Raw genomic sequence first — 18,724 nt, 5'->3', positions numbered from 1 at the left:
CCCAAGAAAAATTTCTTGAACTGGATGTTGAAGTAAGTTGATTATAATTTTTCACTTATTTTCTCTTTAACTATAAATACTGAATGCTATTTTTATTTTACAGCCACCATGGTTAAAAAATGAAAATTTTTGGAATAATATATACAATAATAGATATGAGTTCCTTATGAGAAATCCAGATTGGCCCTCTCTTAGGGTAAGTACTTCTTTTAAGAAATAATAATTTTATAAAATAAGCAAAGGGAAGGCTGCTCACTGCCCAACTGCGAGGCTTATTTATATACCACTGTATTCTTTATTTTCTGAATATTTTGTATATACTTTTTTTTAATTTTACAGGTTATTCTTATTCCTCGAACGCATGTTGACACAATTTGGCTAAAATCTTTTGAAACGTCACACAATGAAAGTGTACAGAAAATTATTACGAATGTTATTAAAAAACTACAATTTTATCCAAATCTTACATTTACTTGGAACGAAGTGTCACACTTGAGTTACTGGTGGAAAAATGCATCACAAAAGAGACGTGTGGTTAGTAACAGATTTGTAATTACAATTAGTTTCTAAAATTTCGTCAATATTTAAACAGATTGTTATTTTTGAATAGAGTTTGCGTCGGCTAATTAGGGAGGGCCGGCTTGAAATCACAACAGGGGGTTGGGTGGAAACTGATGAAGCTACGTCGAGCTTATTTGGCATTTTACATCAATTTACAGAGGGTTAGTGTTTTATTATTATTGTGTAATTATTGCACTTATATAAATATAAGTTATATAAAATGTAGAATTTTACATAAATTTTCCATAATGACGTATTTCTGTGTCTTTGCATATACGATGGTACGTATTTTGGGCAGGTACTTCTTTTCTATGTCCGTTGAATGAAGGATACATACTGATATGGGCATCGTCAGGGCAGACCTTAGCTTCCGTTGAGATCTAAAGTAAACTTATTTACATATTTCATGAATATTTTTATTTTTCAGGGCATCAATGGTTGGATCAGTTTATAAAATATAAACCAAAGGTAGCTTGGCTCACTAATAGTGTGACTCATAGTCCTACCTTTCCATATATGTTGTCAGCGATTGGAATTTCAGAGATGGTTTTTACAAAACTCCACTTTGCTTTAGAAGAATATTTTGCTGAGTTTCAATATAGTGATTTTATCTGGCTGCAGAGTTGGGACAACGATAAGAAGACACAAACCGATATCAATTTATCTCTGAACAAGATTGGAATTGATCGATATCCTAAGCATGCTGTACTAACACATTTCATACAATTTAACTCTGATGGCTTTAAGGCTTGTGGTCCCGACAGTAAAATATGCAGCGAAGACTTTAACTTCGCAAATAAAGTCACTGATGTTAACCCGTATAACATTAAGGACAAGGCTGAATCATTATTGCAGCAATACTCTAAAAGTGGTACACTATCACCTCATAACATTATTATGGCTCCAATTGGAGGACCCCTGCATTTTGAAAGTCAAACTGAATTTGATTATCAATATAATAATTATTTAAATATTGCAGACTTTATCAATGTTAATCAAAATATTTACAAGGCTACCGTGCAGTTTGGTACGCCTTCTGATTATTTCACAACTGTTACTAAGAGGCACAAGTCCTTTCCCACATTATCTGGTGATTTTATGAACTTTGCTGAAATAAATAAAAAACGTCCAGCGTATTGGACAGGCTATTTTACTTCACGACCTATGGTAAAAATTCTGCTAAGGCGCCTTCAAGCTACATTGCGTTCAACAGAAATTTTATTCTCATTTACTTCTACATTAAATGCATTTAGAAATTATAATAAATCAGAATTGATCAGCAAACTTAGAAGGGTAAGAGAAACTGTTGCTCGATTACAGGATAGAAACGTTGTAAGTGGAACTATGTCTTCGAAAATACTTAATTACTTATACAATTTGATTTTGATAACAGTGAAAGATTGTTGGCATATTCAAGAAATTGCAGCTAGTCTACTCAGCACTAAACCCGATCAAAATGAAAAATATCTCACAAAATATGTCTATAAAGAAGGGGAATTCATTTCTTCATTTAAATCAATTGAACCAGGAGATCAACTTTATGTTTTTAATTCTTTTACTCATGAAAGAACTGAAGTTGTTGAATTATTGACTCGACACACCAATATCCGTATGGTTGACCATAACAAAAAGGATGTGACCATACAGATTAACCCTGTTTGGAAGTATAGTTCTACACAAAACGTCATACGGATAAATAATCATTTTTTTAAAATTGTTTTTGTAGTCAGAGTACCTTCTATGACATTGAAGCTATATAAATTCAAGGAAGCTTTTGACATATCAAATAGTTTACCTATAGTTTACTGTACGTCATGTGTTGAAGATTCTATGAGCTCGAGTAGTCCATTTAGTATTCAGCCAATAGAACCAGGAGACATACAAATTGAAAATTATAAGTTAAGACTTATATTTGATGAATTTACTGGATTTTTAAAGAGTGTTATCGAAAAGGGAACCAGCATTGAAAAACAAGTTGTTATGAATTATGGAGCATTCAGAAGTTCCGATACTAACTCGGGAATATATCTATTTAATACAAATGTTACAAAACCAATTTACGATATATTAAAACAATATAAATCAACCAGTGATCTTAAATCTAAAATTATTATTATTGTTTCGGGTAATGTTGTAACACATTTTACGTCCATTTACGGAAATCTCTTGCAGCACAGCATTAGAATATGTAATAGTATCAACAATCCATTATCGGGTGCAATACGAGTTGAAAGCAAAGTGGATTTTGATGTTTCACCAAATAATAGAGATTTAGAAATGTTTATGTTAGTGCAAACTGATATCGAAAATGGTAATCCGGCAGAAATACATATTGACAATAATGGTTTTCAGTTCACTTCACATAAATTTAATACTTCTCGAAGAATAGAGTCAAATATGTTTCCATTAACAAACATGGCCTTTATACAAGATGAAAAGAATAGACTATCTATCGTAACTGATCACGCTCAAGGTGTAACTGCCTCACAGGAAGGGCAAATACTGGTGATGTTAGATAGAAGAGTATTGTTTAATGATGGTCGTGGAGTTAATGAGGGTTTAGCTGACAATAGGGTCACTAACCACATCCATTATATTTTGCTAGAGAACCTAGTGCATCATGACGCCTCGACGGATAATTTATCTACACAATCAAAACTTATTTTACCTAGTTTATTGGCAATTCAAACGGCGAATATTTTGACATATCCTATAGATATTTTTTTCATCGACAAGCGTCATAGTGACTCCTGTCACTATGTTTTACTTCCTTTGTTTAGAAGTCCCTTTCCCTGCGATGTGTTTGTTCTTAATTTCAGAATGTTTTTAGGGATAAAGAGCTCTTTAGATTCTGCTCTTTTAACTTTACATAGGCAAAGTATTACATGTCAAGTGGAAACCTCCGATTATTTTTATTGTAGCACAAACACGGGTTTTAACATAGAGAGAGTTTTTCAACACATACATTCAGCCTTTCACACAAATTTAGTTGGCACTAATAAGGGTATTCCTATCTCTGAGATAAATAATAAAAATTTTCCTCCGATGGAATTGATGTCGTTGAAAGTTAGTTTCAATTAATTTAGTGTCTTTTTGTGTGTAATGCATTGACATACCATGTTATTTATTTTTATATTGTATGTATGAGTAGGTCGATAATAGGTAGTGCTAAGTCCAACAAAGATAAAAACTGTAATAATAGTATTGTAGGGAATTTGACGTTTGTGTTGTACAAAGTGTTACGTCAAGTTTTTCTTAATTAAATGACAAACGAAAAGTGTATCTTTATTTCTTACAAATTATTTCTCAGAATTCAGTGGCGTGACTATACCGTGGGCCCGTGGCAAATTCTTTTGATGGGGCCCTATCAGTAAAAATCGTCACGTTGTACTCAGTTTAATATTAATAAACTTCGAGATTTTCAGCGTACTTAATTACACGTTGTGTATGTCCCACTAATGGCCATAGGCCTCCTCTCTTAGGTGAGAGGGAATGGTCTGTAGTCCCCACGCTAGACAAATGCGTATTGGAGACTTCTCATTCATCCATAGAAAATAATATCTCTTGGGTAGGGGCCCTCTCGGTCGCCCATGACATTTTGCCAGTCCTGCCACGCTATTGTTACGCCACTGTCAGAATTGATACTTTCTGAATATTTAATATGTAAATAAAGGTAAGGCTTGCTGTATTTTGTTCAAACAGACGTTTGTAGGCACTGTCCATTTAAAACCGTAAACCCTAATTTTTCGTCCAGAGTTGATGTTTATATCGCTTATTATCTATAATAGCATATTGAATAAAACATTTTAAATTAAGTAATTGATTTTACTCCTTTCCTGCTGATTAATTTTTGAGAAATTTAGTACACTTTCTTTAGTTTTCACTTCTGAAGTTCCATATTAGAATATATTCTATGATATATATTAAGTATTTTTATTGTTTTGTTAGTATCATTAGAAATCCTAAATGGCCACAAAATGGCGAAATTTGTTTTTTTTATCATTACTACACCGGTATTAAAAGAAAGTACTAGTCTATTGAATATTAAATTCAAATTATAAATCATCACTTATTAATCTTATTATATTAAATATTTTATGAAGATATTATGTTATATGTATAGTCTTTTATATGAATTTGTTAGGTGGTAATGGAAATGAAAGGGATTTACATGTAGAATACAGTGCATTGCGCATCGAAAATTTTAAATAGTGAAACGAAAACAAATAATTTAAGTTAGGCCTATATTATATCATCAAAATAAAAATGCCTGTTCGAGTACAGATATTCCACCCAAGTCGTATCAATGTCGTAGGGTGGCGAGGACGCATTAGGATGGCTGAAAATAATTATAAGTACTTTAATAGAAATTAAATATATACTGACGGACTCATAAACTGCATCAAACTTCAGGATGACTTTGAAATGATTTTTTTAATAAGTATGCAAACTTTTTAGATTAAATTATATAAATATGGAGATACTGGCCCTTAATCTTAAAAAAAGTAATATTTAAAAATAGAACTGCAGTAAAACAAATGAATATAGCCGGGAAAAGAAAATTTACTCGTAGTATAACAGATTTGCGTGTTTTTTAAAATTTATTATTTTGACAATTGAATTATTGTTACCAGCAGAATTGCTGGTTTAGCTTTTTAACTCATCGAGAGTTTCTAAACCATAATATGGATACTTCGTCCGAACAAGCTGCTCAAATTGTAGCATTGGTGCGGGAGGGCTTGGATCAACGAACGATTGGTAGAAATTTAAATTTAAACCAGTCTACGGTTTCTAGAATATACAGAAGGTTTGTGGAGACAGGTTGTTACAAAAGGAGACGTGGTACAGGCAAAACTCGAGCAACCACCGGTCGTGATGACTGATTTATTGTAGGTACAACTTCCCTGCGAAATCGTTTCCTCACGTCAGTTAACATCAAAACAGAGCTTAATGAAGTGCGTGGAGTAAACGTTAGTGCACGAACAATAAGAAGAAGGTTAAAGAAAGCGGATATCACCCCTTTTAGACCAGCACATGGTCCAAAGTTGTCTGTAGCTCATAGACAAGCTCGCTTAAGATTTGCACGTGATCACCTAAATTGGACAGATGAGCAATGGGCCTCCGTATTGTTCACAGACGAGTGTAGGACATGTTTATATGGTGCAGATGGTCGCAGAAGAGTCAATTGTCGACGTGGGGAGCGATATGCTTAAAGTTGCATTGAGGAGCGTGTTCCTTTTTGAGGCGGTTCGTGCATGGTCTGGGGTGGCTTATCAATGAACGGGCGAAAAGAACTTGTGTTCATAGACATGGTCCGTAAAAACGGTAGTAGAGGGGGTTTGCTACATAACAGAGATCTTAGAAGATCACGTGGTGCCTTACATGGGATTTATAGGCGAAAATTTTACTTTAATGCAGGATAATGCCCGGCCGCACGCCGTTTAAATATTTATTTCAGTCGTTTTTTACTTTGATGCAGTTTATGAGTCCGTCAGTGTAGAATAACAAAATATACATATAGAACTAAAAGTAAATTAAAACAAACTTAAAAAGTTTGATCCCTGTGGCAGTGTATCTTTAACGCTGGCAGCATAATTGAAATATAAAAAAAGTTTTAATAAGATTAAATGGTATACCAAATAACTCAGCTGTAAATTTGTGACGCGCTCTCTAGGTGCATTTGGCCGTGGCGCTGTCTACGTGGAGATGTCGTTAATTTCTTTGAGATGACATTACTCTTTTTTCGACAGATAAATTTAAGCTGTCACATACATCTGTACACATACCGATCTTGTCAAAACGTAGATGTTTAAGCCATTTTATAACCGTCTGTGGTAAATACTAAATAGTAACTATACTACTATATAATTATATAATTTTTGTAGCGATTACAGATATTTAGAATCAAAAATATATGTTTCTACAATCCCTTTTTAAAATTGTGTGTTATGTGGTTACCAAAAGTATTATTTAAATTAGTTGAAGAATTTTTACGTAATGCAATTCAATTTCCAACTTGTTCAGTAAAGTATTAGTGTATGTTGAAATACATGTTGACGAAGTACGAATGTCTAACATATTTATGGATCAATCATGATGAAATAATACATTTCATAGATTGTTTTATATGTAGATGTTAATGAATGGATTGCAATAAAAACATAAATGCATCTAAATGTTATAACTTTAACCACATAAAATGGGACTTCTTATATCGAAAATCTGGAGCTTGTTTGGCAATGATGGTAAGTAAAAATAAAACTTATCCGTGACATTTGACTGTGATAAGATAACTTGAGGTGTCTAAATATTTAATTTAATATCAGAGAAGTCGAAAAATAATTTTTAACATTACACAATAATGCATGCATGGTATTTTTGTAATTTACTATTTGTCATAATTTCTATTTCCTCAGAGCATAAGCTGGTCTTAGTAGGTTTGGACAATGCGGGTAAAACCACTATACTCTATCAATTGCTGCTTGGTGAGGCAGTCCACACCAGACCCACTATTGGATCAAATGTTGAAGAGGTTGTTTGGAAGAATCTACGGTTCGTCATGTGGGACCTTGGAGGCCAACAAAGTTTGCGATCTGCTTGGAATACTTACTATACAAACAGTGAGGTATATTTGCAAAATTTTTACTTATACTTGTACCATTGTTATTCAGATTATGCTTTGCGGGCCATAATAAACTGATGTGTATGTAAATAAAATGTGTTCTACATGCTTTGTATCTGAAGTTAGTAGGTATGATAATTTTTTTGTTGTAACAATTGGTATTTGCGAATTACTTGCCATGCAGTATGCTTATCTATTTAGTACAGTTCCTAGTGGGGAAGGTATTGGACACATCATTGCATTGTTTTATACCAGCCCAATGCTATTATTGTTTTGATAGGTATCTATATATGCCATGGTCCTAACTATAAAAGTAGACAAATGTAAATAAATTATACAATGCTAGGCTGTTGATACTTAAATGCTTAAGTTTAAAATTGTAGTATGGTATGAATTAAGGCAAGTGCAAATATATATAATAAATAATCTTTATTTATACAATTTGAATATCATGTCATATCAATGTTAACTTCAGTCATAATTCGTAATGTAAATTTTCATTATATTTTGGGCTATGTCTTGACTTTGATTTTGACGATTGAGTATAAATATGCTTTAAAAATGAAATTAGTTGGAAATGATATGTTTTTATCAATTATTCAGCATTATAGCTATGTTTCTGTTTTTTCCAGTTTGTCATAATGGTGATAGATTCCACTGACCGACAAAGATTGAGTATTAGTCGAGATGAACTCCATAGCATGCTTACACACGAGGAACTTAGTAAAGCTTGTCTCCTTGTATTTGCCAATAAGCAGGTTAGTATTAAGTTCCACTTATTTATTTATTTCGTAATCCTGCAGCTAACATAAATTATATAACAAACAGTTACACTGAAAGTATAGCCAGAGATGGAATACATAATACATTTTACTACAAAAAGTTTCAATAATTTACAAAAGAAAACAAACAAATAAAAATTATTCAATACATTCAACTAAGTAATACCTAATATGGCTGTGTTGTGTAATGGTGTAAAGGTAAGTGCGTGAAGATGTCTATGTGGGGTATGCTCATGATGCAGGTGATTTTGCGCTATGGATATTCTTAATACTCCTTTTAACCATATTCCGCGATAGCTTAGACAAGCTAAGAATAGAAAGCACACTGGTAATATACTCTTGATGCATAAAACTAATATGAATTACACTTTAAGTTTTCTTGAAAATCGGCAACATCAAAGCAGGATATTTTATTTGCTTCTTTAGGATGAGTGTGTGAAACCAGTGTCTTTAAGGCTTAATTTTTAGAACATAGATAAAAAAGCTTAGAAAGGGCTTATACCTTTAAGCTATTTTGTCAGTTAGAACTTAATTAAAGTCATTTATTTATAGTATTTTACTTAAAAAACAAATCTGTCTCTCCATCAAATATACACATACAAATGAGCATTATTAATTTAAGAAAAATCACTTATTATTTTGATGAACTTTATACTTCTTTAAATCTGTAAGTTATTAGTATAGAGAGACAGAGTTATTCAGATATCACTGAAATCTTAAAATCCACTATACCTTTTCAGTTTACTTTATTACAGAAATCAAAATGTTGATAGATATAATTATTTACTACACTACTTGTATATGCGTAAAAACATGATATACAAAGTTATAGGTACTGTACACAAAATATGTCATAATATCTATTTTTTAATTCATAGTTTTTGCTACTTGAGTCACTTATTTACTTTAATTATTTAATTATATATTTATTTCATTAATTAAATTTATTTTAATGTCATGGTGAACATCATAATTTAGTTTAACACTGACTGATAACTTAATTAGAATCGGTAGAACTCCACAAATACAGAACATATAGTTGGATAGAAGCATATAGTACAAAGTACAAACCAAACTATAAAAAAACAAAATCTTAAATGGTATCAGGTTTCAAGGTTTCTGAATTAAAGCTAGAAATCTAATATAAAACGCGTGGGCGAATCAAAATTTTACTACTTGGTTACTGCATTTATTTAGAATATAATGACATATACTAACTTATGTGTTAATTAGCAGTTTAATCACTTTTTCAGGATGTCAAAGGTTCCATGACTGCAGCAGAAATATCACAGCAATTGGATTTGACATCAATAAAGCATCATCCCTGGCATATACAAGCTTGTTGTGCATTAACAGGTGAAGGGTAAGTAGAGTTGATTTTAATCATAATAAAACTTCTCTAAACTCTCTTTTAACTTCAGTATTGGTTATGGTGTAAACTCAGTAAAGAAAGTCATTTATTTAGCAGCAGACTATTTTTTAATCGCACCACAGTAAACATCTACAATAATTTAAATAAAAAAACGTTATTTTGCTAATATAAATACCTCCCAACCTGGTTAGAAGAAAAGCTGAATTTATATTCATTTAGTCAATTTAAAGATACAGCTGCTACAGAATTAATTAATTTTTCTATGCACCCATTTATAAGAATGATCTTTAAAAAGTAACTGTTTCTTAAATATATACTACTAGAGCTTGTTATTAAACTAGATTTAAATAATATCCCTGTAAATTACTAAATCTCGTATATATATATTCTATAACAAGTAGGAAAAAGAAAAAGTTACCGTAAAAGATATCTTAGACAGACTTGTGTTATAGAGATAAGTTTGTAGAGAGCTTCAAACCTAGTGAAATTAATTAATAATCTTGATAATTAACATTACAATTTGACTATTAATATAATATTTGTTTAATTAACAAAATCTTTATTATTAACAGGCTGCATCTTGGTCTAGAGTGGATTGCTAGTAGAATCAAGAAGAAATGACATAAAAACTTGACAGTCTTTCAATATTTTTAATCTAGTATGTACATCTGTTGTACCCTAATTTTGTTAAAGCTACTTTATTGTCCTACTGTATTCAGTTGTTTATAAAAAAAACATTATAATTTTACTGGTAAGTGTATGAAATCACAATTTTTTACATTAATGTATGTCCTGTCTAAAATCTTAAAATGTAAATGAAACAAAATATCAGGTTCTATGACTTTATTAATTGAAATATCGGTGATCAAAATTATTGTACATTTTAACCTTCATTATGTCCTAGATACAACCAAACATTGAACTACGAGAAAATATTAATTCTATTGTACATACAGTGATATTTGGTAAGAAATATGTGCCGATGAATACAAAATCAATTAATTATAAACTAGTTTCGCTTTATATTTCTTTGACTAATTAATTATTAAATAATAAAACCATGATGCATCACTTTGACAATCATGTTAAAATGAAACATGTAAACCTCGAAACTTCCATGTGTAACCATTGGGATACATAGAAAGACTGCCCTATGTTACATAACAATGCTTCCTGTTTATAAAGATTTAGGTTTTAAATTTAATGAATTTTCTTATATACAACAGATTTGAAATCTACGTAAAATATATATACGTTTATTATTATGCGATTATTTTTTAATATAATGTAAAAAAGATAACAATGATTAATTGTATTACTAAGATTGTGTTGTGTTATTTTAATGATTAGCTCATAATAATTAATATCCTCGTTTTATTATACATTCTTAAAATTGCTATAACTAGAATTATGTATTGAAAAGTAATGTTTTTATGATTAGGTTATACATATTTTAATTTTAGAATTATAATTATTAATGATAAATTTAATTAATAATAATTTTTGGTTTAAAGGCTAAATCAATGGGAATAAACGTATTTAATAAAAAAAGTTTTTTTATTTTATTATACAATTCATATGCAAAAAGAATTTTACAATAAAAATTATCGTCTAGTCAGAATCTTAAAGATAAATGTGTAATTTATGATTTTATGTATACGTATTGTGCCCCATTAACAAATAATATTATGAAAGGAATGCGTGGTAATTGTACTCAATGTTAAAAGCATAATTTAAATACAATTAAATTGATAAAGCTGAGACCTATTAATATGTGGGCTGAAACCAAGATCAAACTTACCACAATTAAGGTAATTTAGAGGTTTATTATAAACTGTATTCTGAACTAGCCTGTCTATTTAATATCTTATTTTAACACACAAAATTAATAAAAATCAAACAAATTAACACTATTCAACAATATAATTGGATTAGTCCTAATTCTGACGTATTTGTCCTTAACAAATAATGGACATCACATATATTAATATAACGTAAACGGTCTTTCTGCTGCGAACAATTTCTTTCAGACACGAATATGAATAAGACTAGATAAAATTAGTAGACATTCAGGATTATTAACAAAAATAATTCATTTTAATTATACAGTTAGTTTTAGGTATTAAATTGTATTTGTTTGTCACGTCGTAAACATAATTTGATGGAGAAAATTAATACTTTTATAAAAACTGTTAAAAGTTCTCAAGAATAAGGAGTAATAAAGTATTATTAGTCGTCGTCTGTTCGCTACAACTGATTACACTGTTAAAATGCAGATGGTGTTTTTAAGCTAAATTTAATAAATAAACACACAGTGCCATCTACAGGAATATGCGAATGTTAAAATAGTCGCAGATTACAAGATTTAATATAAAAAACTATTGGTCTGTGCGAAAAGCGAACCGTCGGTGATTTGAGGTCGCTGTAGTGCTAAATTACCTTTTTTGTTACGTTTACAACACTAGATATAATAAAAAACTAAGACTAACTTTTGCGAATAAATGAAATGACGCGTAGCAAATAAGAATTATACTGTCCACACGCTGTTCGCATCGCCACGACAATTTTCTTTTCTTGCAGACTATTGTTATCTTTTACTGATTTTATTAAATAAGGTAAAATATCCTTAGCGCATATGACTCTCGTATTATAATAAATCTAATACGTATTTGACGAAACGATTTTGGGGATAAGTCTTGACTCTGAATCTTACCTTAAAACGCAAAGAATGAACGAAATCTTGAAATAAATAAACATAGAAGAGTTGCTGTTCTAAAATAACTATGATATGGTTATTTTTAACGCCCTTTCTACATCGAGAATCATGGCGTGAATAAAAAATAACATCGAATAATTTTGTTATCTCGCTATACTAGCCGTATAAAATTATTTTTTATAGGTCTACGTCAGAATCGGTAATAATACTTAGATACAAAAAAATCACAACGAATCACTTACAAGAAGCTGAACCACAAAAATGTGTTGGCAACTAAACGTAAATATTTCAAAATATATTAAAAAATTAATACAGATAATTCATTGCTGTTAATAAATATAAATGCAGTGTATAAAATTGTACATCTATGTCATTCTCAAGTTATAGAATTATGGAATTGACATTTTAAAAATATTATTTGTATACGAGTCTTAGTTTGTTGCAGATTATTTTTTTTTATTTCATCATTCGTAAAAACGAAATCGATCTAATTGCACTGTCAAACGCTGTAAAGAGAAATAGAGTACTTTTTTTCATTTATTGCTTAAACAATAATATACTAGTAATATAACTTTGGCGTCTTAACACCTTCAAACGGTGAAATCAAACAGATTTTTATCAATAAGGAATACTAATGAAGTAACTGTTTCATACTATATTTGTTTTTCATCTTATTTTACTAATTATCTATTACTCTGTATAGATTAATTTTCGTCTGAATAATTGGAAAAATACTCGCATTATATATTCAGTGAAGGTCAAGCATTAAAATTATAACTAAATTATTATTAAAAGATCGCGTCGTTTATAGTACTATACTATTTGGTCCTGAGGTAGATTTTTCTAGTAAATCGAGACATCACAAAATGTCAAAAAGTATATTAGTGCATAGATGAATTATGACGGACTCAGTACAATGGTGCACTTTAACTCGGGTTAAATTATTACTTGAAATAAAGTTTCTACATGATTTCCAGTCAGTGTCGATTGCGCACCATTGATGATTTATTCACCTCTTTATACAAATAAATTATAAAAGCATTCAAGACATACAAATATACTTAATTATTATGCATCTATAATTTACTAACATTTAGATAAGCAACACTTATCGCGTCAAGGTTTTCTACTACTACAGTTTTAACGACAAAAATGCGTCAATTTAAATGTTTTTATAAATGGCTAAACACCGATATATTACCCTATAAATGTCCCTACAGTTCTAAAATCGAATCCTATAAGTCTTAACTTCCATCGGATTTAAAGTAATGTTTGCTAAGCCAGTGAGATTTTCATACGTTTTCATACCAGTCAAGCTCACTGACGCTAAAGCATTAACGTTTAACCCAACGAAATTCGTGTCGCCTGTAAAATGTGTACTTGGGTTTAACATTGAATCTCCGACATTGCAGCTGATGCCCGGTCTATGAATAATAAAAAAACACGAATTGCTTGGAAATTGTTCTAATACTTCATCGGTGATTGTACGCAACGATACCAGATGAACACCAGGAGGGAAGTTTTCTAAAAACGTTTGACCCGATTTTACTTCAATATCCCCAACTTCGCTGGTATCCACTATGTAGGCATTGACAGGATAGTTCAGTGTTCTACTCAAGTAATCGGCTGTTCGTGAAGGTAATTCGTATGTTGGAGACGTATCTGCGCGATTTTCATTAAATTGTCTTGAGTTTTGTGAATGTTTGTCTTTTTTAGAGTTTTTTGGATTGATCGGCTCCAGTAAAAGCCAGTTAGAGAAAACTGTTGGTTTATTATCTACGACCCCTTCTCCTATACCTCTAAAGTCGTCATACAAAGTTCGACGATCTAACATTACTTCAAGTCTTCCCGGCTCGAAGGCTGCCGCGCCTTGAGCGTGATTGGTAAGCAGTGTCAGGCGAGTCTCCTCATCTTGTATCCACGCCATTGTAGTTATAGGATAGTAGTTCGCTTCGATGCCTAGTTTGTCGACTTTAACCCTGCGTTGATACTGAAAACCATTTTGGTCTGTGTAAAATTCTGGTACTTCCCCATTCTGTAAGTTCGTCTGTATTCGCATGTACAATTCGGTATCCCTATTCTTTGGTGGACTTTCAAAATCAACGACATTCTCAACGTAAATACCATGGGACAGAGCTGGATCATCAACATTATATATTCTGATAGTATGAACTAAAAATGGTAAATACATTGTTGTAATTTCTGTGGAGACCGGGCCCGACACTATGACAACGTTTTCATCCTGTGATGTTCCTTTGCTGTAAGCTGTAAGGACATCTTTTTCGGGTGGATCAAAATCTGGCATGAATAAATATGCACCGGAATGTCGTTGTGCACTCTGGTAAGCCCCAAATTGAATGTCCACAATATTTTTTTTTCTTATATCTTTTCGATATACTTGTCTTAAGAACCCAGAGTTCCGGTCGACTAACAATTTCATTACATCATTCTCCAGTTGAATATTTCCAGGCAACATTTTTTCGATTACAAAATTGTTTTGTTTTTCAGAATCATATTTTTGTTCGGTACAATTATTGCAAAATATTTTACAATGATGCGATTTATTGGTATATTCCTCCAGTTTGTATGTCACAACACTCAAGGCGTCCAAGTGGGCCACAAAGCTCACTTCGAAATTGACATCACTAATAGTAAATCTTCCATTATCCAGTACATGAATGTTGGGTGTAATTTGATACTGAACATATTTTTTATTATGCGTATCATACACGCGAACACTTGTAGTATTGGATCGAAGAGTTACGACTTCAGTTCTTTTTTCCGCGAGTGGATTGAAAAGGACAACCATCTTTTTATCTATTACTGAAATATGCAATTTCTTCGGTTGTTTACCGTAACTTTCCCACTCCTGTTCACTTTGAAGAATACTTTGAGTGTGAAGTTTACTGTCAGGTATCATTAACGTGGTAAGCGCGGCTTCTTGTAAACGAATACAGTGATACAAACTAGTGAACAGTTTTGTTCCATAGTCATACATCACGCTGGCTCTTGAAGTACCTGTAATCGCATCGTGATGTTGAAAAAGCCCAAGATTCCGTCGAGCGTATATCAATTGTTCATAGTACTTTTCGAGTTTTCGTTCTGATGATTCAAACATGTGTTTATTAGATTGTCGCAAGAAGTTTGAGACCAGTGAGAACAAGAGTTCAGCGGTTCGTAGTTGGTGTTCGAATTGACGAGCTACTATTTTAATGTATGGCCTTGTCGTGTAATAGCCGGACCAATACGCCGGTTTCCCTTCACTGAATATATCTGAGTACACGAAGAAATCCCCTCTTAACGTCGGTATATCATGACTACGCTCTTTCACAGCGTTAAAGTAATCTATAGGAGTTCCAAAGCTAACCTCAGCGTCAAACAGTTCTTTGTGTTTGTTAATATAGTTAAACATTTTCATATAATTGACGTATTGTGCATCAAATTCAATGCCGTACTCATACCTAAAGTCATCTCCCAATGGTACCAGAACAACATTGTGTTTTGTCAATGTCCCAATACGATCATATTCTTCCATGAGTGTTTTGGATTTGCTGTGAAGGTTCTGTTCTGTAATATCTTCATGTTTAGCGGTGTATTCGGAATACTCCCCAGGAATTTTTCTGAAATCGAAACTAAGACATATGGCTGGGTGTGGTCCACAGGTGCTCTTTATTGAGTAAATGTCAAATGGTTGGTTGTGAACGATTAGGGAAGGCTTAGCGGATGAGAATCCCGGCATCCAGTGAAACTCCTCTATTTGCCTCTGGGCAAACCATTGCTTCCAAGCGTAGTGAATTCGTTGGATAATGGCGCCTTCTAAACCGCTTTTATCGAGTAAGTAAGGTACGGTCGCTCCATGGCCAAAAGGATCTATGGACCACCCAATTTTTGGAGTTACTCCGAGATTTGCTTTTACCCAGACGTGTCCTAAAAATAATTAACAAATAATAAACTACAATTATAAATTATAAAAAGCCTTTTCACGATCTTATTTAACATCTAGAAAAATTATTAGAAAAAATCTATTATCATAATTATTACAAGTCTTAAAATTTACCTTCTATAAACTGGTCAATGAGAGAATAGATATGTGTACAGGCTTCATCGGGCATTACCCATCCTCCCGTAGTTATTTCAAGACGACCTTCTTTCACCAACTTCTTAAGAGCCTGCAAATATAATTCAATAAAGAAAAGTCTCACGACTCTCATAGTCGACTAATACAATAATGATTATTATAAGATTTCTCATGCCCGCACAATGCGTTTCGCAATCCTTTTCAAATGAAAGTAAAACTTTTTATTGGTTTTACACCTCTGCCTAAGTAGATTATCGACTATCAATTCTCGGTCTTTGACAACGCGCTGGGATTATCAAGCTTTAAAAATAATTAATAGAATTTAATTTCGATTCCATGTGCACATAAGCCTTCGAAGAAAAGTACACAGAACTCTACGCAGTATTGTTGCTAAATAATATTATAGTTATATAATAAAAAAATACTAAACTATTAAAAACTCTACCTTTTGTTTAACAGGATGAGACCTCTCCCACCAGGCGTTTAAGAAAGAAATCTCCGTCCAAATAAAAGTCATATTCGGGTGTTGGTTTAATTTCATGACTATGTTGTCGATTATATTTTTAGTTTTCGTTTCAAAATATTGTTCGAACGTCTTCAGCCAGCCAGGATCATTATGGGAGTGCGGTACTACGATAACCTGAAATTCGACATTTCAATGGGATCGGCCGTATTGCTCTCTAAATTCAAAACGGACACAGATATTACAAGAAATATTTCGACTGCACTTCCTGCTATTTCCTACCTTAGCATCGAATTCAAATTCAATAGATTATAGGTAGATTTGAGGAAACATTGAATTTAAAATAAAATATAGTTTTAAATTAATCTATCAAAATAAAGTTTAATCGTAAAATAACAAAAAAAAATCTCATTTACAATGATTGGCATTATGTTTATGTTCGGAGCGATACATAGTACGCCAAATATAATTTTGACATATGGGATTCCCCATAGCGTAAGTATGATCTTACGCTAAGTCTCGACATTGAACCTTACCCTAAGTACTAAACATGTGTCAACTCCTATATCATTTATGTAATAAATAAACGCTAACATTTATTGACTACAAATTTCTGAAGCGGTATTCCAATAAAATAGAAATAGGATGATGTTGAAACTATATTGTATAAAACACGGTGAAGCGGAGGATTCCGGGAAATCTACCCTAGAGTGCATCGATAACACAATTACTAACTTAAGGCAATGCAGCTACAACACGATCGGAATTTATGTCAATTTCGACGCAGGCATAATGTTTGAAGTGAATTTTAAACTTAGGTGTAAATGTTTTAACGTAAATGGAATTTCAAAACTGACGGTAAATTTATTGAATAAAATCTCTCCGTTCGTGTTCTTATAAGATTAAAACGGTATCCATGGTGTTTATCTTTGTTCGAGATTTCCTCAACCGTCTACTTGGCTTAAGATATACGTATTTAAAAAAGGCTTTGAATATTCTTTGAGCATTCTGAGAAATATAGTAAGTCTCTTAAATCTTTTTACATATCCATTTTAAATGTATACAAATCTTGGTCTATTTACATGCTTATATAATACTATAATTCACAGAACGAATGTATTTCCAACAGATAATCGACCGTTTCTACGGCTACATCTACCCTTAGGTATATCTTCAAATCCACTATAAATTCGCTTAAAGATAAATTAAATCACTAAATAATAATCGAATTTTATTTATGTATTACCTTCAACTTTGGACGGCGACTGTCGTTTTTGTTATTCTCATATCTCTCTTCAAAACTACGGTCCCAAAACTCTTTAGTACGTAACCAGTTTGGCTGAAAAATTGTGTTTTGATTTATATATATATAGTACATATCACTAGAGATTATAAAGTCATATTTAAAGGGAAATTAAAACGGAAACGGTAGGAAGATGTAGGAACAGAACGGAATTTATTTTGCTGTTCGTGACTTAACGATTTTATCCATAGAGTAAAATAGTGAATTGGATATGATAATTAGAAATATCATCGGGATATAGATATCATAGTTTACTTTTTACAAAACAGACAAAAGTAGGTACTTGTACGTACCTACCTACCTAATTACCTTGGTAATTAAAAGAAGCCAACACCCTTGGTTCATTCATAACAAATAATTTCCTCTCTTTTTGCATAAATACTGCACGGGAATAGCTAATGTAATATCGGTCTCATACATTTTAAATGAAACGGCTCCAAGCGTAAGTTCCTTATAGAAGCGGAAGATTTTTTTAAACACGTTCTTTCTATATCAAATAGCTTCTACAATTGAGTTTTTAAACCTAATGATATAGTTTTAGGTATTTTGTGGTTAATTCTATATAAGAAATACAAAAGTTTTAGCTTTGTAGTGGTAATGATTGACAGGACTGGACAACTTTAATCAATGTAGAATTAGCACCAGTATTGGCCAGTAATAAAACTTTGAATATTCGTATGAAAACTACATTAAATATTTGCACAATTATTCAGTGTAACACACGTGTTGTACTCGTAGGAACTGTTTATATTCGCGGCAAATATATACTAGCGAGCTGAAACAAACTTCAAAACTGCATTCAGGATTCAACATATGCTTTAAAAGCT

General features: G+C 31.9%; 3 protein-coding genes across 3 annotated transcripts in view; 2 read left to right on the top strand and 1 right to left on the bottom strand.

The window, feature by feature from the left end:
* The first annotated feature begins 166 nt into the window (after window positions 1-166).
* Window positions 167-3,825, top strand: LOC125062582 (alpha-mannosidase 2-like). Its single transcript, XM_047668591.1, has 4 exons — window positions 167-196; window positions 340-534; window positions 611-722; window positions 989-3,825. Exons 1-4 carry the CDS (start codon window positions 167-169, stop codon window positions 3,640-3,642), a joined length of 2,991 nt encoding a protein of 996 aa, XP_047524547.1. The 3' UTR covers window positions 3,643-3,825.
* Window positions 3,826-6,372: 2,547 nt separating this feature from the next.
* LOC125062221 (ADP-ribosylation factor-like protein 5A) lies at window positions 6,373-10,849 on the top strand. The gene is made up of 5 exons (XM_047667988.1): window positions 6,373-6,806; window positions 6,978-7,186; window positions 7,816-7,941; window positions 9,219-9,328; window positions 9,910-10,849. The coding sequence occupies exons 1-5, from the start codon at window positions 6,761-6,763 to the stop codon at window positions 9,956-9,958; spliced, it is 540 nt and encodes a 179-aa protein (XP_047523944.1). The 5' UTR covers window positions 6,373-6,760; the 3' UTR covers window positions 9,959-10,849.
* Window positions 10,850-11,303: 454 nt separating this feature from the next.
* LOC125062220 (alpha-mannosidase 2) overlaps window positions 11,304-18,724 on the bottom strand; it is a 42,092-nt gene continuing 34,671 nt past the window's right edge. Inside the window, exons 5-8 of the mRNA XM_047667987.1 lie at window positions 17,841-17,933; window positions 16,577-16,771; window positions 16,111-16,222; window positions 11,304-15,980 (exon numbers count right to left, since the gene is read on the bottom strand). Of these exons, the coding sequence (XP_047523943.1) occupies window positions 13,276-15,980; window positions 16,111-16,222; window positions 16,577-16,771; window positions 17,841-17,933 (3,105 nt within the window). The 3' untranslated portion in view covers window positions 11,304-13,275. The remainder of the gene's footprint in view (window positions 15,981-16,110; window positions 16,223-16,576; window positions 16,772-17,840; window positions 17,934-18,724) is intronic.

The sequence above is a fragment of the Pieris napi genome, chromosome Z (genome assembly GCF_905475465.1).
Source record: "Pieris napi chromosome Z, ilPieNapi1.2, whole genome shotgun sequence".
Classification (NCBI taxonomy): Eukaryota; Metazoa; Arthropoda; class Insecta; order Lepidoptera; family Pieridae; genus Pieris; species Pieris napi.
Note: the sequence above shows the minus strand (reverse complement) of the source record. Positions and strands in the feature narration are given on the sequence as shown.